The sequence below is a fragment of the Carcharhinus amblyrhynchos genome, unplaced genomic scaffold, assembly GCF_965287045.1.
Source record: "Carcharhinus amblyrhynchos unplaced genomic scaffold, sCarAmb.v2.hapA chromosome_114, whole genome shotgun sequence".
In the NCBI taxonomy this organism is placed as follows: Eukaryota; Metazoa; Chordata; class Chondrichthyes; order Carcharhiniformes; family Carcharhinidae; genus Carcharhinus; species Carcharhinus amblyrhynchos.
Genome location: NW_027649854.1, coordinates 162,617 through 185,000, shown reverse-complemented (window position 1 = coordinate 185,000; position 22,384 = coordinate 162,617). Strand labels below are relative to the sequence as shown.

Below are 22,384 nucleotides of genomic sequence, written 5' to 3'. Positions count from 1 at the left end.
ATTTTGTCTTTTAAAAAGCTTTTAGATAGTTACGTGGGTAAAATGGGTATACAGGGATATGGGCCAAATGCGGGGAATTGGGATTAGCTTAGGGGTTTAAAAAAATGGTAACATGGACAAGTTGGGCCGAAGGGCCTGGTTCCATGCTGTAAACCTCGAAGATTCTGTGACTCTTTAATCCCAATTGCCCGCATTTGGCCCATATCCCTCTATACCCTGAAGGGTCACAACAGTGCAAAGAAGCAAGTTGAAAAGGGACTGCAGAGCAGAGGGAGCTGGGTGTATCTGTGTCTCAATAACTGAACATAGAGCATAGAACATTACAGCGCAGAACAGGCCCTTCGGCCCACGATGTTGCGCCGACCAGTTAAAAAACAATGACCCACTAACCTAAACCAATCCCTTTTTGTCCATAAACCTATCCACGGATCTCTTAAACGCCCCCAAACTAGGCGCATTTACAACTGCAGCAGGCAGGGCATTCCAATCCCTCACCACCCTCTGGGTAAAGAACCTACCCCTGACATCCGTCCTATAACTACCCCCCCTTAATTTAAAGCCATGCCCCCTTGTGCTAGATTTCTCCATCAGAGGAAAAAGGCTATCACTATCCACCCTATCTAAACCTCTAATCATCTTATATGTTTCAATAAGATCCCCTCTTAGCCTCCTTCTTTCCAGCGAAAACAACCCCAAATCCCTCAGCCTCTCCTCATAGGACCTCCCCTCCATACCAGGCAACATCCTGGTAAACCTCCTCTGCACCCTCTCCAAAGCCTCCACATCCTTCCTGTAATGTGGGGACCAGAACTGCACACAGTACTCCAAGTGCGGCCGCACCAGAGTTGTGTACAGTTGCAACATAACGCTGCGACTCCTAAATTCAATCCCCCTACCAATAAACGCCAAGACACCGTATGCCTTCTTAACAACCTTATCTACTTGATTCCCAACTTTCAGGGATCTATGTACACATACACCTAGATCCCTCTGCTCATCCACACTATTCAAAGTCCTCCCGTTAGCCCTATACTCGACACATCTGTTATTCCTACCAAAGTGAATTACCTCACACTTCTCCGCATTAAACTCCATCCGCCACCTCTCGGCCCAACTCTGCAACCTGTCTAAGTCTTCCTGCAAACTATGACACCCTTCCTCACTATCTACCACACCTCCGACTTTGGTGTCATCAGCAAATTTACTAATCCACCCAACTATACCCTCATCCAGATCATTAATAAAAATTACAAACAGCAGTGGCCCCAAAACTGATCCCTGAGGCACACCACTCGTAACCGAACTCCATGATGAATATTTACCATCAACCACCACCCTCTGTCTCCTATCCGCTAGCCAATTCCTGATCCAATTCCCTAGATCACCCCCAATCCCATACATCTGCATTTTCTGCAGAAGCCTACTATGGTGAACCTTATCAAACGCCTTACTAAAATCCATATATACCACGTCCACTGCCTTACCCCCATCCACCTCTTTGGTCACTTTCTCAAAAAACTCAATAAGGTTAGTAAGGCACGACCTACCCGCCACAAAACCATGCTGACTATCTCCAATCAACTCATTACTCTCCAAATACCTATAAATCCTATCCCTAATAATTTTTTCTAAAACCTTGCCCACAACAGAAGTGAGACTCACCGGTCTATAATTCCCGGGGAAGTCTCTGTTCCCCTTCTTAAACAATGGGACAACATTCGCTAACCTCCAATCTTCCGGTACTATACCAGAGGCCAACGATGACCTGAAGATCAGAGCCAGAGGCTCTGCAATCACTTCTCTTGCCTCCCAGAGAATCCTGGGGTAAATCCCATCCGGACCAGGGGACTTATCTATTTTCAAACCCTCAAGAATATCCAGCACATCCTCCTTATCAACTGTAATACTGTCTATTCTACTCCCCTGCAACCCAGTGTCCTCCTCAGCTATATCCATGTCCCCCTGCGTGAACACCGAAGAGAAATATTGGTTCAATGCCTCTCCAATCTCCTCCGGTTCCACACATAACTTCCCTCTGCTGTCTATAACTGGCCCTAATCTTGCCCTAACCAACCTTCTGTTCTTGACATACCTATAGAACGCCTTAGGATTCTCCTTAACCCTATCAGCCAAAGTCTTCTCATGTCCTCTTTTAGCCCTTCTTAGCTCACTCTTCAACTCCCTCCTAGCCAATCTAAAGCTTTCTAGTGCACTACCCAAGCCCTCACATCTCATCCGAACATAAGCCTGAAGGACAGGACTGGTGGAGACAGCAGTTAATAAAACAGATAGTACTCTGGGCTTTGTTAATAGGGATACACAGTACAAGAGCAAGGAGGTTCGGCTGAACTTACATAAGATACTAGTTAGACCTCAGCTGGAATATTGTGTACAGGTCTGGGTGCCTCACTATAAGAGGGATGTGAACACATTGAGTGCACAAGAGATTTACAAGGATGCTTCCAGGGATGAGATTCTTCAGTAATGAGGATAGACTGGAGAGGTCGGGACTGTTCTCCTTAGAGAGGAGAGGCTGAGAGATTTGATTGAGATGTTCAAAATCATGAGAGGGCTGGACAGAGTAGATCAGGAGAGGCTGATGGAACAGAGTCAGAGTATCGAATACTGAGTCAATGGATATTTTTCAAGCTCAAGATGATCGCAAACAAGAGGATGGAGAGTTAGTGATTCACAAAAGAAGCAAATGTAATATGAGGGAAACTTTTTTACCCAGCGAATGGTTAGGGTCTGGAATGTTCTACCTGGGAATGTGGTGGAGGCACTGCATCTGAAGATAAAAGATTGTCGAGCTGTGAGGAAAGAGGGGACAGGACACAAGGGGGATAGGTCGAGTTGTGACAGAGAACTGGTGTGGGTGAAGTCTCCTTCTCTGCTTGATTCCATCACCTAATTCTGTGACAGCAGAATATATCTCTGCCTTGGTGTTTGTGAAGAATAAGAAATGAGTTGCGCTCACCATGTGTTGCAGCCTCTCACCACAGTGTCTCCGGATCGATAAATCTCCCCTTCAGCTTCACAACGACAATCAGCAACAGGAACACACTCCCCATCCTGAAACACAGCCAAACAGCCACCCGTCAGAGACACACAATCCCCAATCCAAATGTGGCATCAAACATAGTCCCCCCATCATCAAAAAAACCACCCTACTGACCCCCCCACACAGACTCCCACTCCCCACCCACTCTAACCCCCCCCACCATCAACTAACCCAACCCCCCCACACAGACCCCCACTCCCCACCCACTCTAACCCCCCCACCATCAACTAACCCAACCCCCCCACACAGACTCCCACTCCCCACCCACTCTAACCCCCCCCACCATCAACTAACCCAACCCCCCCACACAGACCCCCACTCCCCACCCACTCTAACCCCCCCACCATCAACTAACCCAACCCCCCCACACAGACCCCCACTCCCCACCCACTCTAACCCCCCCCCACCATCAACTAACCCAACCCCCCCACACAGACTCCCACTCCCCACCCACTCTAACCCCCCCCCACCATCAACTAACCCAACCCCCACACACAGACTCCCACTCCCCACCCAGCGCCCATCATCAAAAAACCCACCCCACTGACCACCCCCCCCACACAGACTCCCACTCTCCACCCATCCCAACCCTCCCCATCATCAAAAAACCCACCCCACCAACCCCCACCACAGCCTCCCATTCCCCACCCACCCCCCCATCACCAACAAACCCACCCCCCAGCCTCCACACACAGACTCCCACTCCCCACCCACCCTAACCCCCCCTACCCACCCCCCATCACCAACAAATCCACCGCACTGAACCCCACATACAGCCTCCCACTCCCCACCCACTCCAACCACCCCCCAACCCCACCCCACCCACCGCCCCCACATTATCAACTAACCCAATGGACCCAACGCAACCCCCCCCCAATCCCCACACACAGCCTCTCCCACTCCCCACCCATTCCAACTCCCCCATCCACCCCCCCATTATCAACTAACCCAGCCCCCCGACCCTCGCACACAGCCTCCCACTCCCCACCTACCTCAAACCCCCCCACCCAGCCCCCCATTATCAACTATCCCAGAGAACCTCACCCAGCCCCTACACACAGTCTCCCCCAACCCTCACCCAACCCAGCCCCCCAAGGGAACAGCTGCTCCCCACTCACCCTGTCCAAACCCCATAACCTTATACACCTCTTAAATCGGCCTCGCAGGTGGAGGAGGTGGTCAAGAAGGCGTATAGTGTACTGGCCTTCATTAATCGAGGGATTGAGTTTAGGAGTCGGGAGGTAATGCTGCAACTTTATAAGACCCTTGTCAGGCCTCATTTGGAGTATTGTGCGCAGTTCTGGTCGCCTCACTATAGGAAGGATGTAGAAGCTATTGAAAGGGTGCAGAGGAGATTTACAAGGATGTTGCCTGGACTGGGAGGCATGCCTTATGAAGTTAGGTTGAGGGAGCTGGGACTCTTTTCCCTGGAGAGACGAAGGTTGAGAGGCGACCTGATAGAAGTTTACAAAATGTTGAGAGGAATAGATAGGGTGGACTCTCAGAGGCTATTTCCCCGGTTTGAAATGGTCGCTACGAGAGGACACAGATTTAAGGTGCAGGGAGGGAGGTTCAGAAGTGATGTTAGGGGTAAGTTTTTCACTCAGAGGGTGGTGAGTGAATGGAATCGGCTGCCGTCAGTGGTGGTGGAGGCGAACTCGCTGGGGTCTTTTAAAAGACTTCTGGATGAGTATATGGGGTTTAATGAGATTGAGGGTTATAGATAGGTCTGTAGGTTGGTAGGTGATGATGTGATCGGCGCAACTTGTGGGCCGAAGGGCCTGTTTGTGCTGTAGTGTTCTATGTTCTATGTTCATTGTATTCACAAATCCACCAATCTTTGAGTCATCTGCAAACTTACTAATCAAACCAGTTACATTTCCCTCCAAATCATTTATATATATTACAAACAGCAGAGGTCCCAGCACTGATCCCTGAGGAATGCCACTTGTCACAGCCCTCCATTCAGAAACACACCCTTCCACTGCTACCCTCTGTCTTCTGTGACCGAGCCAGTTTTGTATCCACCTTGCCAGCTCACCTCTGATCCCACTGCGACTTCACCTTCTGCACCAGTCTGCCATGAGGGACCTCGTCAAAGGTCTTACTGAAATCCATGTAGATAACATCCACTGCCCTACCCTCATCAATCATCTTCATCACTTCCTTGAAAAACTCGATCAGGTTTATGAGACACAACCTCCCCTTCACAAAACCATGTTGCCTCTCACTAATACGTCCACCTATTTCCATATAAATCCTGTCTCAAAGAATCCTCTCTAATAATTTCCCTACCATTGATGGAATACAATGTGGAAAAGTATAAGGTTATGCACTTTGGAAAGAGGAATGGAGACACAGGCTATTTTCTAAATGGGAAAATGTTTAGAAAATCAGAAACACAAAGGGACTTGGGAGTCATTGTTCAAGATTCTCTTAAGATTAACGTGCAGGTTCAGTCGGCAGTTAGGAAGATAAATGCAATGTTAGCGTTCATGTCGAGAGGGCTAGAATACAAGAGCAGGGATGGACTTCTGAGACTGTATAAGGCTCTGGTCAGACCCCATTTGGAGAGTTGTGAGCAGTTTGGGTCCCATATCTAAGGAAGGATGTGCCAGCCTCAGAAAGGGTCCAGAGGAGGTTCACAAGAATGATCCCTGGAATGAAGAGCTTGTCGTATGATTAACAGTTGAGGACTCTGGGTCTGTTCTCGTTGGAGTTTAGAAGCATGAGGGTGGATCTTATTGAAACTTACAGGATACTGCGAGGCCTGGATAGAGTGGACGTGGAGAGGATGTTTCCACCAGTAGGAAAAACTAGAACCAGAGGGCACAACCTCAGGCTAAAGGGACGATTCTTTAAAACAGAGATGAGGAGGAATTTCTTCAGCCAGAGAGTGGGGAATCTGTGGAACTCTTTGCCGCAGAAGGCTGTGGAGGCCGGGTCATTGAGTGTCTTTAAGACAGAGATAGACAGGTTCTTGATTAATAAGGGGATCAGGGGTTATGGGGAAAAGGCAGGAGAATGGGGCTGAGAAAAATATCAGCCATAATTGAATGGGGGAAGCAGACTCGATGGGCCGAGTGGCCTCATTCTACTCCTTTGTCTTATGGACTCTGACCGTTAATACTGACCTGTAACACCAGCTCATCACGACAGTAACAGCCTGATCTGCAGCTCTGACTGAGCCCCGCTCCGGCACTGAGTTCTGCGCAGGTTCCTGATCCATGGAAACATTCCCTCCACTCTGTCCCATCTGAACAGTTTGAGGGAGCTTCTCCTGTATACAGGATAAGAAAAAGTTACTGATTAAACCTGACCCCAATATCCAGCAGTAAACACAGAGACACAGAAACTCAAAGCAGGACGAGGCCATTCAGCCCTTCGAGCCTGCTCCATTATTCATTTTGACCATGGCTGATTATCGAATTCAATGTCCTGATACACCCTTCCCCCCCATATCCCTCAATCCCTTTAGCCCCAAGAGCGATATCTAATTTCTTCTTGAAATTACACAATGTTTTGGCCTCAACTCCTTTCTGTGGGAGTGAATTCCACACATTCACCACCCTCTGGGTGAAGAAATTTCTCCTCACTTCAGTTCTAAAAGATTTACCCCTTATCCTCAAACTATGATCTGCAGTTCTGGATTCCCCCACCACTGGGGGCATTCTTTCTGAATCGACCCTGTCTAATCCTGTTAGAATTTTATAAGTTTCTATGAGATCCCCTCTCACTCTTCTAAACTCCATGGAATGTAATCGTAACCGAATATGACAGACCTGCCATCCCAGGAATCAGCCTGGTAAACCTTCGCTGTGCTCCCTCTACAGCAAGGACATCCTTCCTCAGATAAGGAGACCAAAACTGTACACAATACCCCAGGTGTGGCCTCACCAACACCCTGTACAATTGCAGCAAAACATCCCTATCCCTAAACTCAAATCCTCTCGCTATGAAGGCTAACATATCATTTCACTTCTTTACTGCCTGCTGTACCTGCGCGCTTACTTTCAGCGACTGGTGCACAAGGACTCCAAGCTCTCACTAAGTATCCACCTCTATCAATTTACACCCATTCCAGTAATAATCTCTCTTCCTATTATTGCTACCAAAGTGGATAACCTCACATTTATCCACATTATACTGCATCCGCCATGCAGATACCCACACACTCAGCCTGTCCAAATCACACTGAAGTATCTCTGCATCCTCCTCACAGCTCACCCTCCCACCCAACTTTGTATCATCTGCAAATCTGGAGGTAATATATTCCGTTCCCTCTTTCTAATCATTAATATATAATGTGAATAGTTGGGGTCCCAGCACAGATCGCTGTGGAACCCCACTAGTCACTGATTGCCAATGGAGCCTACCCCACCATTCAATAAGATCATCACAAAAAGACCCATTTATGCCAACTCTTTGCTTCCTATCTGCCAACGACCTTTCTATCCATCTCGAGACATTACCTGCAATCCCATGTGCTTTAACTTTACACAGTAGTCTGTTATATGAGAGCTTGTCGAAAGCCTTCTGAAAGTCTCAATAAACCACATCCACTGGTTCTCCTCGATCAACTCCATTAGTTACATCCTCAAAAAATTACAATAGATTCATCAAGCATGATTTCCCTTTTGTAAATCCACGCTGACTGTGTCTGATGATCCCACTGCCTTCCAAATGCTGAGTTATGAAATCCTTAATAATGGACTCCAGCAACTTCCCCAGTACCAGCATTACATAAGAACATAAGAAATAGGAGCAGGAGGAGGCCATCTAGCCCTTCGAGCCTGCCCCACCATTCAATAAGATCATGGCTGATCTGAAGTGGATCAGTTCCACTTTCCCGCTTTCTCCCCATAACCCTTAATCCCCTTGCCTACCAAAAACCTATCTACCCGTGACTTAAATATATTTAGCGAGGTAGCCTCCACCACTTCAACGGGCAGAGAATTCCAGAGATTCACCACTCTTTGAGTGAAGAAGTTCCTCCTCAACTCCGATCTAAACTGCACCCTCCCCCTTATCTTCAGGCTGTGGCCTCTAGTCCTGCTATCCTTCCTAAGCGGGAAAAATCTCTCTACCTCTACCCAATCCATCCCCTTCATTATCTTATACGTCTCTATAAGATCCCCCCTCAGCCTTCTAAACTCCAATGAGTACAGACCCAGTCTATTTAGTCTCTCTTCATAGTCCAACCCCCTCATCTCCGGTATCAGCCTAGTGAACCTCCTCTGCACTCCCTCCAAGGCCAAAATATCCTCCCGCAAGTGCAGCGACCAAAACTGCACACAGTACTCCAGCTGCGGCCTCACCAGTGCCCTGTACAGTTGCAGCAAGACCTCCCTGCTTTTATATTCTATCCCCCTCGCTATAAAGGCCAACATTCCATTCGCCTTCTTGATCACCTGCTGCACCTGCAGGCTGGGTTTTTGCGACTCATGCACAAGGACCCCCAGGTCCCTCTGCACCGTAGCCTGCTGCAGCTTTTCGCCCTTTAAATAATAATCCCTCCTACTATTATTCCTGCCAAAGTGCATACCCTCACACTTGCTAACATTATACTCCATCTGCCAGGTCCTCGCCCACTCGCTCAGCCTATCCAGATCCCTCTGCAGACTTTCCACACCCTCCACGCAATTTCACTCATCTTCGTGTCATCAGCAAATTTCGTGCAGAATTATGAATTCTCCCGTTTCAGTCTGTGAGGGGCTGACATTCATTTTCATCAATCTTCTGTTCTTTACATATCTATAGAAACTTTTACAGTCAGTTTTTATGTTACCCGCTAGCTCACTTTTATACTCTCAGCCTGGTAAACTTTGCTGCACTCCCTCGAGAGCAAGAACATCCTCCCTCAGAAAAGGAGACCAAAACTGCACACAATACTCTAGGTGTGGCCTCTCCAAGGCCCCTGTATAATTGTAACAACACATCCCTGCTCCTGTACTCGAAACCTCTCACAATGAAGGCCAACATGCCATTTACCTCCTTTACCACCTGCTGCAAATACAAAGAAGAAAATTACAGCACAGGAACAGGCCCTTCGGCCCTCCAAGCCTGCACCAACTTAACTAAAACCCTTTGGGGACCGTATCCCTCTATTCCCATCCTATTCATGGATTTGTCCAGACGCCCCTTAAAAGTCACTACCATATCCGCTCTCATTCCCCCACCACCCCCCCGGCAACGAGTTCCAGGCACCCACTACCCTCTGTGTAAAAAATCTGCCTCCTGCATCTTCTTTAAACCTTGCCCTTTGTACCTTAAACCTGTGCCCCCAGTAATTGACTCTTCCACCCTGGGAAAAAGCTTCTGACTATCCACTCTGTCCATGCCCCTCATAATCTTGTCGACTTTTATCAGGTCTCCCCTCAACCTTTTGTGTGAAGTTTTTGGTTTTGTGAAGGGTAGGTCGTGCCTCACAAACCTTATTGAGTTTTTTGAAAAGGTGACCAAAGAGGTGGATAAGGGTAAGGCAGTTGACGTGGTGTATATGGATTTTAGCAAAGCGTTTGATAAGGTTCCCCATGGTAGGCTACTGCAGAAAATGCGGATGCATGGGATTGAGGGTGATTTAGCAGTTTGGATCAGGAATTGGCTAGCTGATAGAAGACAGAGGGTGGTGGTTGATGGGAAATATTCAACCTGGAGTTCAGTTACAAGTGGTGTACCTCAAGGATCTGTTTTGGGGTCACTGCTGTTTGTCATTTTTATAAATGACCTAGATGAGGGTGTAGAAGGATGGGTTAGTAAATTTGCTGATGACACCAAAGTCGGAGGAGTTGTAGACAGTGAGGGTGGATGTTACAGTTTGCAGAGGGACATAGATAAGCTGCAGAGCTGGGCCGAGAGGTGGCAAATGGAGTTTAATACGGAGAAGTGTGAGGTGATTCACTTTAGGAAGAATAACAGGAGCACAGAATATAGGGCTAATGGAAGGACTCTGAGTAGTGTTGACGAGCAGAGAGATCTCGGGGTACATGTGCATAGCTCCCTGAAAGTTGGCACCCAGGTTGATTAGGTTGTTAAGAAGGCGTACGGTGTGTTAGCTTTTATTGGTAGAGGGATTGAATTTCGGAGCCGTGAGGTCATGTTACAACTGTACAAAACTCTGGTGCGGCCGCACTTGGAGTATTACGTACAGTTCTGGTCACCGCATTATAAGAAAGATGTGAAGGCATTGGAAAGGGTGCAGAGGAGGTTTACCAGGATGTTGCCTGGTATGGTGGGAAGGTCTTATGAGGAAAGGCTGAGGGACTTGAGGTTATTTTCATTAGAGAGAAGAAGGTTACAAGGTGACCTAATTGAGGCATACAAGATGATCAAAGGATTGGATAGAGTGGACAGTGAGAGTCTTTTTCCTCGGATGGTGATGGCTAACACGAGGGGTCATAGCTTTAAATTAAGGGGTGGTAGTTATAGGATGGACGTCAGAGGTAGGTACTTTACTCAGAGGGTAGTAAGGGCGTGGAATGCCCTGCCTGCAGCAGTTGTGGACTCGCCAACTTTAAGGGCGTTCAAATGGTCAGTGGATAGGCATATGGATAACACTGGAATAGTTTAGGTTAGAGGGTCATTAGATTGATTCCACTGGTTGGCGCAACATCGAGGGCCGAAGGGCCTGTACTGTGCTGTAACGTTCTATGTTCTATGTCAACCTCTGTTGTTCCAGTGAGAACAAACGAAGTTTCTCCAACCTCTCCACATAGCTAATGCCCTCCATACCAGGCAACATCCTGGTAAATCTTTTCTGTACCTTCTCCAAAGCCTCCACATCCTTCTGGTAGTGTGGCGACCAGAATTGAACACAATATTCCAAGTGGGGCCTAACTAAGGTTCTATAAAGCTGCAACATGACTTGCCAATTTTTAAACTCAATACCCCGGCCGATGAATGCAAGCATGCCATATGCCTTCTTGACTACCTTCTAACACTCGAACTATAACCCTATCATGCTCTAACCATAACTCTAACTCCATCATTCTATAACATTAACTCTAACCCTAATTCCAGCATACTGTAACACTAACTCTAACCCTAACTCTAGCATACTTTAACCCTAACTCCAGCATACTGTAACACTAACTCTAACCTAATCCTGGCATATTCTAAATAAATATTGGGAGAACTGAAGCCATTTCTTTTTGTTCCTGCTCCAAACTCCGTTCCCTAGCTACCAAAACCATCCCTCTCCCCGGCAACAGTCTGAGACCAGACCTTCTTGTTCGCAATCCCGGTGCTATATTTGATCCCCAGATGATATATTCATGCCATCACTAAAATTGTCTGTTTCTTCCTCCCTGATTTCTCCCAATTCTGCTCCTGTTTGAGCTCACTTGCTTCTGCAACCCTCATTTACATCTTTGTTACCTACAGACTTGACTTTTCCAGTGTTCTTGATTTTCAGAAGGCGTTTGACAAGGTACCTCACAAGAGGTTATTGCAGAAGGTCAGGGGGCATGGAGTTGGGGGTAGGGTGTTCGTGTGGTTAGGGGATTGGCTGTCAAATAGGAGGCAGAGAGTGGGGGTCAATGGGTGCTATTCGGATTGGCGGTTGGTGACTAGTGGAGTGCCCCAGGGGTCGGTGCTGGGGCCTCAGCTATTTACCATTTATATAGATGATCTGGAGGAGGGAAACGAGTGTATGGTGTCAAAATCTGCTGATGACACCAAGATTGGTGGAACGGCAAATTGTGCGGAGTGTGTGGAGAGTCTGCAGAAGGATCTAGATAGGCTGGGCGAATGGGCCAGGAACTGGCAAATGGAATTTAATGTTGGCAAATGTGAGGTGGTCCACTTCGGTAGGAATAATGGTAGGAAGGACTATTACTTACGTGGCGAAAAACTGCAGCATGCGACGGTGCAGAGGAACCTCGGGGTCCTTGTGCTTGAGTCGCAAAAACCCAGCCTGCAGGTGCAGCAGGTGGTCAGGAAGGTGAATGGGATGCTGGCCTTCATAGCGAGGGGGATTGAATATAAAAGTAGGGAGGTCTTGCTGCAGCTGTATAGGGCACTGGTGAGGCCGCAGCTGGAGTACTGTGTGCAGTTTTGGTCGCCGCACTTACGCGAGGATATTTTGGCCTTGGAGGGAGTGCAGAGGAGGTTCACTAGGCTGATACCGGAGTTGAGGGGGTTGAACTATGAGGAGAGGCTGAATAAACTAGGCTTGTACTCGTTAGAGTTTAGAAGGATGAGGGGAGATCTCATTGAGACGTATAAGATGTTGAATGGGATGGATAGGATAGAGGTGGAGAGGCTCTTCCCGCTCAGAAAGGACAGTAGGACTAGAGGGCACAGCCACAAGATAAAGGGGGGGCGGTTTAGAATGGAGTTGAGGAGGAACTTCTTCACTCAAAGGGTGGTGAATCTCTGGAATTCTCTGCCCGTTGAAGTGGTGGAGGCTGCCTCGCTAAATATTTTTAAGATGCGGGTTCATAGGTTTTTGATAGGCAAGGGGATTAAGGGTTATGGGGAGAGGGCGGGAATGTGGAACTGAGCCACGACAGATCAGCCATGATCTTATTGAATGGCGGGGCAGGCTCGAGGGGCTGGATGGCCTACTCCTGCTCCTATTTCTTATGTTCTTATGTTCTCCACCTGCATTGCCACATTGTACCTGCACACCCAGATCCCTTTTACTCTTAAAGGTTCTGCCATTTACTGTATATTTCCTATCTGTATTAGACCTTCCAGAATGCATTACCTCACATTTGCCTGGATTAAACTCCACCTGCCATCTCTCCAACCATGTCTCCAACTGATCTACATCCTGCTGTATTCTCTGATGGTCCTCATCTCTATCCGCAAATCCAAAGCTTTATGTCGTCCGCAAACTTACTAATCTGGATACATTTTCCTCCAAATCATTTATATATATTACAAACAGCAAAGGTCCCAGCACTGATCCCTGAGGAACACCACTTGTCACAGCCCTCCATTCAGAAACGCATCCTTCCACTGTTACCCTCTGTCTTCTTTGACCGAGTGAAAAGTCTGACAACACCAGGTTTTGACTTCTTTGACCGAGCCAGTTTTGTATTATCCACAAAACTGAGTGCAGTTGATGTTGTTTATATGAACTTTAGCAAGGCCTTTGACAAGGTACCACATGATAGGTTGTTGCATAAAGTTAAATCTCATGGGATCCAGGGTGAGGTATCTAAATGGATACAAAATTGGCTTCTTGACAGAATGTGGAGATGCCTTCATTGGACTGGGGTAAACACAGTCAGGAGTCTTACAACACCAGGTTAAAGTCCGACAGGTACATTTGGTAGCGTGGACTTGCAAAATCTCACTAACTGCCCTGTTTGGAGACAACACACATCTCTTTCACCTGTGCTTAATGCTCCCTCCACTCAGATTGTCTGTACCTTTAAGACTTGATTAGCTGTATACAAACGAATGGAAAGTGCTTAGGGCTGGCGGTCTGGATGGGGAGGAATTTGTAAAATACGTACAGGAAGGTTCTTTGGGACAGTATGTAGATAGCCCAACTAAAGAGGAGGCTATACTGGACCTAGTTCTGGGGAATGAGCCCGGTCAGGTCATCAAAGTTTCAGTAGGGGAACATGTGGCAAATAGTGACCACAATTCTGTAAACTTTAGGATAGCAATGGAAAAGGACGAGTGTTGTCCTACAGGCAGGGTGCTGAATTGGGGGAAGGCTAACTATCGCCGGATTAGGCAGGAATTAGTGGCCATTGATTGGGAGAGGCTGTGCTAGGGTAAATCCACATCTGGCAATGTGGGAGCCTTTTAAGGAACAGTTGATGGGGCTGCAGGACAGGCATGTGCCTGTAAAAAGGAAGGATAGGAAAGGTAGGATTCGAGAGCAGTGGATAACCAGGGAAATTGTGGGTCAAATCAAAAAGAAAAGAGAGGCGTACGTAAGGTCCAGGCAGCTAAAAACAGACGGAGGGCTGGAGGAATACAGAGAAAGTACAAAACTCAAACGGAGAGTTAGAAAGGCAAAAAGAGATCACAAAATGTTCCTGGCAGACAAGGTTAAGGAGAATCCTAAGGCATTTTATTCATATGTTAGGAACAAAAGAGTTGTCAGGGAAAAAATCGGACCTCTCCAAGATAGGATAAGGATAGAGATAGGATCCAGCAGGCCAGGAAGATGTCTATCTGGAGTAAGGGGAAATATGAAGACATCAGGCAGATAATTGGACGAGTAAACTGGAAGAAGGCGTTCTTGGGGAAAAGTACTGAAGGAAGGTGGCGGATTTTCAAGGAATGTTTGACTGGAGCTCTGCACGATAACGTTCCGATGAGACAAGGAGGTTTTGGTAGGTCGTGGGAACCGTGGTGCACAAAGACTGTGGTGAACCTAGTCAGGAAGAAAAGGAAGGTGTATAGAAGGTTCAGAGAGCTAGGAGATGTTAAGGATCTAGAGGAGTATAAGGCTTGTAGAAAGGAGCTTAAAAAGGAAATTAGGAGAGCCAGAAGGGATCAAGAGAAGGCCTTGGTAGGTAAGATTAAGGAGAATCCCAAGGCCTTCTACAAATAAGTGAAGAGTAAAAGGATGAGAAGTGAAGGGATAGGACCTATAAAAGGTGAAGGGGGAAAAGTCTGTGTGGAACCGGAAGAAATGGCAGAGGTGCTTAATGAGTACTTTGCCTCGGTATTCACGGTGGAAAGTGATCTGGGAGGTTGTACTACAGGTTTGCGGCAGGCTGAAAAGATTGAGTATGTGGATATTAAGAAAGAGGATGTGTTGGAACTTTTAAATTCTATCAAGATAGATAAGTCACCGGGACCAGATGGGATGTAACCCAGGTTACTGTGGGAGGTGAGGGAAGAGATTGCAGAGCCCCTGGCAATGATCTTTGCATCATCGATGGAGACGGGAGAGGTTCCGGAGGATTGCGGATGTGGTTCCTATTTTCAAGAAAGGGAACAGGGATAGCCCGGGAAATTACCGACTGGTGAGTCTGACCTCAGTGGTTGGTAAGTTGATGGAAAGGATTCTGAGGGACAAGATTTATGAACATTTAGAGAAGTTTAGAATGATCAGAAATAGTCAGCACGGCTTTGTCAAGGGCAGGTCGTGCCTTACGAGCCTAGTTGAGTTCTTTGAAAATGTGACTGAACACATTGATGAAGGAAGAGCGGTGGACGTGGTTTACATGGACTTCAGCAAGGTGTTTGATAAGGTTCCCCATGCAAGACTTCTTGAGAAGGTGAGACGGCATGGGATCCAAGGAGCTTTGGCCTTGTGGATCCAGAACTGGCTTGCCTGCAGAAGGCAGAGAGTGGTTGTGGATGGGTCTTTTTCTACATGGAGGTCGGTCACCAGTGGAGTGCCCCAGGGATCTGTTCTAAGACCCTTGCTGTTTGTCATTTTCATAAATGATCTGGATGAGGAAGTGGAGGGGTGGGTTATTAAGTTTGCTTACGATACGAAGGTTGTTGGTGTTGTGGATAGTCTGGAGGGATGTCAGAATTTGCAGCGGGACATAGATAGGATGCAAGACTGGATGGAGAAGTGGCAGATGGACTTCAACGCGGATAAATGTGTAGTGGTCCATTTTGGCAGAACCAACGGGATGCAGGAGTGCAATATCAAGGATAGGAGTCTTAGCTGTGTTGAAGAGCAGAAGGATCTTGGGGTCCGGGTCCATAGGACTCTTAAATTGGCCTCGCAGGTGGAGGATGTGGTCAAGAAGGCGTATGGTGTACTGGCCTTCATTAATCGAGGGATTGAGTTTAGGAGTCGGGAGGTAATGCTGCAACTTTATAAGACCCTTGTCAGACCCCACTTGGAGTACTGTGCGCAGTTCTGGTCGCCTCACTACAGGAAGGATGTGGAAGCTATTGAGAGGGTGCAGAGGAGATTTACAAGGATGTTGCCTGGATTGGGAGGCATGCCTTATGAAGATAGGTTGAGGGAGCTGGATCTCTTCTCCCTGGAGAGACGAAGGTTGAGAGGTGACCTGATAGAGGTTTATAAAATGTTGAGAGGAATAGATAGGGTGGATTCTTGGAGGCTATTTCCCAGGGCAGAAACGGTCGCTACGAAAGGACACAGGTTTGAGGTGCTGGGAAGCAAGTACAGAGGAGATGTTAGGAGTAAGTTTTTCACTCAGAGGGTGGTGAGTGAGTGGAATCGGCTGCCATCGGTGGTGGTAGAGGTGAACTCACTGGGGTCTTCTAAAAGACTTCTGGATGAGTACATGGGATTTAATGGGGTTGGGAGTTACAGATAGTTCTATGGCCTGGTAGGTATAGATGTGATTGGCGCAACTTGTGGGCCGAAGGGTCTGTTTGTACTGTAGTGTTCTATGTTCTATGTACGTGGAACTTAGTAAGATAGAGGATTATAGGTAAGCCTAGTAATCTCTAAGGTAGGGACATGTTCGGCACAACTTTGTGGGCCGAAGGGCCTGTATTGTGCTGTAGTTTTTCCATGTTTCTATGTAAAACTCACCCCCTCCCAAAAAATCTCAGTATGGGAAATTTGGGATCTGATTCCCGCCAGAGCGTCCAGTGCGAATCTCATCGTTTCTCACCCCAGAAACAACACATCAAAATTGTGGCCAATGTATTTGTTTCTCACATGGACTCACCACATGATTGGTTGTTACAGCTGGTCAGCTGACTGCTTTGGGAAGAATTGTTGATACGAGTTCGATTCCTGAATCCTCCTCCACAAGACACAGAACATTCTGACCAGGGACCCCAGTCACTCCACACGTCTGGGCCAAAGGGAACATAAAGACAATTACAATTCTTCCTAATCAGTTTCACCACAACCGGGTTAAAAAGGGGGGGGGGTTTCATTTCATTTTATTGATAATTAAATGCAGCATAAATCACTATCCTCTCAAACTGTCCCCACGCTGAACCGGACAGCAACCCAGAGCTGGAGTCCATCTTGGTTGCACTCACTGCCCAAACAATTACCCATTAATCCCACTCTCCTGTTTTCCCCATAAATACTGAACATTCCAACAAAACCTCATTCCCTTCCAAGGCAGCATTTTCCACATCCCAGCCGACAGCCTGAGGACTTAGAATATAGAAACTCGAAGCAGGAGGAGGCCATTCAGCCCCTCGAGCCTGCTCCGCCATTCATTACGATCATGGCTGATCATCAAATTCAATATCCTGATTCCCCCCCTTCCTCCCATATCCCTCGATCCCTTTAACCCCAGGAACGGTATCTAATTTCTTCTTGAAATCAGACAGCATTTTAGCATCAACTACATTCTGTGGGAGTGAATTCCACACATTCACCACCCTCTGGGTGAAAACATTTCACCTCACCTCAGTCCTAAAATCCCGTATTCTTAAACTATGATATGATTTATTATTCTCACATGTATTTACATAGTGAAAAGTATTGTTTCTTGGGTGCTATACAGACATAACATACCATTCATAGAGAAGGAAAGGAGAGAGTGCAGAATGTAGTGTTACAGTCACAGCGAGGGTGTAGAGAAAGATCATTTAACATAAGGTCGGTCCATTCAAAAGTCTGACAGCAGCAGGGGAGAAACTGTTGTTGAGTCAGTCGGTACGTGACCTCAGACTTTTGTATCTTCTTACTAAAGACAATGTCCGGGGTGTGTGGGGGCCCTTAATTCTGCCGGCTGCTTTGCTGAGGCAGCAAGAAGTGTCAAAATAGTCAATGGGTGGGAGGTTGGTTTGAGTGATGGACTGGTCTTCGTTCACAACCATTTGTAGTTTTTTGCGGTCTTGGGCAGAGCAGGAGCCCAGACCAAGCTGTGATACAACCAGAAAGAATACTTTCTATGGGGCATCTGGAAAAGTTGGTGGCCTTTCTTAACTATAGTGTCAGCATGAGGGGACCAGGACAGGTCGCTGGTGATCTGGACACCTAAAAGCTTGAAGCTCTCGACCCTTTCCACTTGGTCCCCATTGATGTAGACAGGGGCATGTTCCACTTTACACTTCCTGAAGTCGATGACAATCTCCTTTGTTTTGCTGAGATTGAGGGAGAGATTATTGTTGCCGCACCAGTTCACCAGATTCTCTATCTCATTCCTGTATTCTGTCTCATCATGTTTTGAGATCCGACCCACTGCGGTGGTGTCATCAGCAAACTTGAAAATCGAGTTGGAGGGGAATTTGGCCACACAGTTATAGGTGTATAAGGGGTATAGTAAGGGGCTGAGAACACAGCCTAGTGGGGCACCGGTGTTGAGTACGATCGTGAAGGAGGTGTTGTTGTCTATCCTTACTGATTGTGGTCTGTGACTTAGGAAGTTCAGGATCCAGTCACAGAGGGAGGAGCCGAGGCCCAGGCCACGGAGTTTGGAGATGAGTTTTGTGGGAATAATGGTGTTGAGGGCTGAGCTGTAGTCAACAAATAGGAGTCTGACGTAGGTGCCCTTGTTACCTCGGTGTTCCAGCATTGAGCACAGAGCCGGGGGATGGTGTCTGCTGTGGACCTGTTATAGCGGTCGGCAAACTGTAGTGGATCCAGGCAGTCCAGGAGGCTGGAATTGACTTGTGCCATAACTAACCTTTCGAAGCACTTCATAATGATGGGTGTCAGAGCCACCGGCTGATAGTCATTAAGCCACACTGCTTGGATTTCCTTAGGTACCGGGATGATGGTCGTTTTCTTGAAGCAGATAGGGACCTCAGATTGTTGTAAAGAGAGGTTGAAGATGTCTGTGATTACCCCCGCCAGCTGATCCGTGCAGGATCTGAGTGCCTGTCCGGGTACCCCATCCGGGCCAGTCATTTTCCATGGGTTGATTTTGGAGAAAGCTGCTCTGACACCTGCAATGGTGACCTCGGATACAAGCTCGTCTGAAGCTTGTGGGGTGGAGGGCATGTTCTCACTGAGCTTTTGCTCAAAATGGGCGGAGAATGGGTTGAGCTCAATGCATATGACCTCTAGTTCTGGACTACCTCACCATCAGGAACAAACCAAATCCCCTCTCACTCTTCTAAACTCCAGTGAATCTGATCCTGAGCAACTTAGTCCCTGTTCATCGGATAAATCTGCCATCCTGGGAATCAGCCTGGTAAATCTTCACTGCACTCTCTCCAGACCAAGGACTCAAAGGGTGTGTCAGCGGAGATAGTGGGTCCATTGGTTATAATATTCCAATCTTCACTGGATGTGGGGAAGATTCCAGTGGATTGGAAAAATTCCAATGTAATCCTTGCTGAAAAGGGGGAAAAGCAGCAAGTAGGAGTCACAGAGTCAAAGAGGTTTACAGTATAGAAACAGGCCCTTCGGCCCAAATTGTCCATGCCGCCCTTTTTTTATAAACCCCTAAGCTAGTCCCAATTACCTGCCTTTGGCCCATATCCCTCTATACTCATCTTAGCCATGTAACTATATAAATGTTTTATAAAAAGACAAAATTGTACCTGCCTCTACTACTGCCTCTGGCAGCTTGTTCCAGACACTCAACACCCTCTGCGTGAAAAAATTGCCCCTCTGGACACTTTTGTATCTCTCCCCTCTCATCTTAAACCTGTACCCTCTAGTTTTGGACTCCTCTACTTTTGGGAAAAGATATTGACTGTCTAGCTGATCTGTGCCCCTCATTATTTTATAGACCTCTATAAGATCATCCCTCAGCCTCCTACACTCCAGAGAAAAAAGTCCCAGTCTATCCAGCCTCTCCTCATAACTCAATCCATCAAGTCCCAGTAGCATTCTAGTAAATCTTTTCTGCACTCTTTCTAGTTTAATAATATCCTTTCTATAATAGGGTGGCCAGAACTGTACACAGTATTCCAAGTGTGGCCTTACCAATGTCTTGTACAACTTCAACAAGACGTCCCAACTCCTGTATTCAATGTTCTGACCGATGAAACCAAGCATGCCGAATGCCTTCTTCACCACTCTGTCCACCTGTGACTCCACTTTCAAGGAGCTACGGACATGTACCCCTCAATCTCTTTGTTCTGTAACTCTCCCCAATGCCCTGCCATTAACTGAGTAAGTCCTGCCCTGGCTCGAAGGGCTAGATGGCCTACTCCTGCTCCTATCTCTTATGTTCTTATGTAAAATGCATCACCTCACATTTGTAACAATAGAGTAACGAGGGAGAGAATGGGGCCTCTTAAGGATCAACAAGGTTATCTATGTGCAGATCCACAAGAGACAGGTGAGATCCTAAATGAATATTTCTCATCAGTATTTATTGCTGAGAAAAGCATGGATGTTAGGGAACTTGGGGAAATAAATAGTGATAGAACATAGAACACTACAGCACAAACAGGCCCTTCGGCCCATGAGTTGCGCCGATCACATCAACACCTACCAATCTATAGACCTATCTATAACCCCCAATCCCATTAAACCCCATACACTCATCCAGAAGTCTTTTAAAAGACCCCAGCGAGTTCGCCTCCACCACCACCGATGGCAGCCGATTCCACTCACTCACCACCCTCTGAGTGAAAAACTTACCCCTAACATCACTTCTGTACTTTCCTCCCCGCACCTTAAACCTGTGTCCTCTCGTAGCGACCATTTCAACCTGGGGAAATAGCCTCTGAGAATCCACCCTATCTATTCCTCTCAACATTTTATAAACTTCTATCAGGTCGCCTCTCAACCTTCGTCTCTCCAGGGAGAGGAGTCCCAGCTCCCTCAACCTAACTTCATAAGGCATGCCTCCCAGTCCAGGCAACATCCTTGTAAATCTCCTCTGTACCCTTTCAATAGCTTCTACGTCTTTCCTATAGTGAGGCGACCAGAACTGTGCACAGTACTCCAAATGAGGCCTGACTAGGGTCTTATAAAGTTGCAGCATTACCTCCCGATTCCTAAACTCAATCCCTCGATTAATGAAGGCCAGTACACCATACACCTTCTTGACCACATCCTCCACCTGCGAGGCCAATTTAAGAGTCCTGTGGACCCAGAACCCAAGATCCTTCTGCTCTTCAACACTGCTAAGACTCCTGCCCTTGATAGTGTACTCGTTCATCCCGTTGGTTCTGCCAAAATGGACAACTACACATTTATCCGCGTTGAAGTCCATCTGCCACTTCTCCGCCCAGTCCTGCATCCTATTTATGTCCTGCTGCAACTTTTGACATCCTTCCAGACCATCCACAACACCACCGACCTTTGTGTCATCAGTGAACTTACTTACCCATCCCTCCACTTCCTCATCCAGGTCATTTATGAAAATGACAAACAGCAAGGGTCCAAGAACAGATCCCTGGGGCACTCTGATGTTTTGAGGAGTGTACATATTACAGAGAAGGAGGTGCTGGAAGTCTTAAAGTGCATCAAGGTAGATAAATCCCTGGGACCTGATGAAGTGTATCCCAGGACACCATGGGAGGCCAGGGAGGACATTGCGGGTCCCCTAGCCGAGATATTTGAATCATCGATAGTCACGGGTGAGGTGCCTGAAGATTGGAGAGTGGCAAATGTCGTGCCTTTGTTTAAAAAGGGAAAAGCCTGGGAACTACAGGCCAGTGAGCCTCACATCTGTGGTGGGTAAATTGTTGGAAGATATTTTGAGAGACAGGATCTACAGAATCATAGAAAAACATAGAATCATAGAAGCTTTGCAATGCAGAAAGAGGCCATGTGGCCCATCGAGTCTGCACCAACCACAATCCCACCCAGGCCCTACCCTCATATCCCTACACATGTACCCGCTAATCCCTCTAACCTACGCATCTCAGATCACTAAGGGACAATTTTGACATAGCCAATCAACCTACCCCGCACATCTTTGGACTGTGGGAGAAAACTCACGCAGACATGGGGAGTATGTGCAAACTCCACACAGACAGTAGTGCAAGCCAGGAATCGAACCTAGGTCCCTGGAGCTGTGAAGCAACGGTGCTAACCACTGTGCTACCGTGCCACCCCAAAGGCATTTAGAGACACAAGGACTGATTAGGGACAGTCAGCATGGCTTTGTGAGTGGAAAATCATGTCTCACAAATTTGACTGAGTTTTTTGAAGGGGTAACCAAGAAGGTAGATGAGGGCAGTGCAGTTGATGTTGTCTACATGGACTTTAGCAAGAACTTTGACAAGGTACCACATGATAGATTGTTGCATAAGGTTAAATCTCACAGGATCCAGGGTGACATATCTAAATGGATACAAAATTGGCTTCTGGGTGGTTGTAGAGTGTTGTTTTGCAAACTGGAGGCCTGTGACCAGCGGCGTGCCTCAGGGATCAGTGCTGGGTCCACTGTTATTTGTCATTTATATTAATGATTTGGATGCTCATTGTTCCTGTGAAGCAGCTTCGAGAAGCAGTGATTTTTGGGTGTGTGTGGAGGTCGCCAGTAAGGTACATTTTCTTGTTTAAATTTTTAACTTTTTATTTCTACTTTAAAGTCG

At 47.2% G+C, this 22,384-nt stretch overlaps 1 protein-coding gene across 1 annotated transcript in view; it reads right to left on the bottom strand.

Moving 5' to 3' along the window:
- sspo (SCO-spondin) overlaps window positions 1-22,384 on the bottom strand; it is a gene marked incomplete at its 5' end in the record, with an annotated part of 592,643 nt that overhangs the window by 408,120 nt on the left and 162,139 nt on the right. The window contains 2 exons of the mRNA XM_080183006.1: window positions 2,978-3,072; window positions 6,196-6,341. Of these exons, the coding sequence (XP_080039132.1) occupies window positions 2,978-3,072; window positions 6,196-6,341 (241 nt within the window). The remainder of the gene's footprint in view (window positions 1-2,977; window positions 3,073-6,195; window positions 6,342-22,384) is intronic.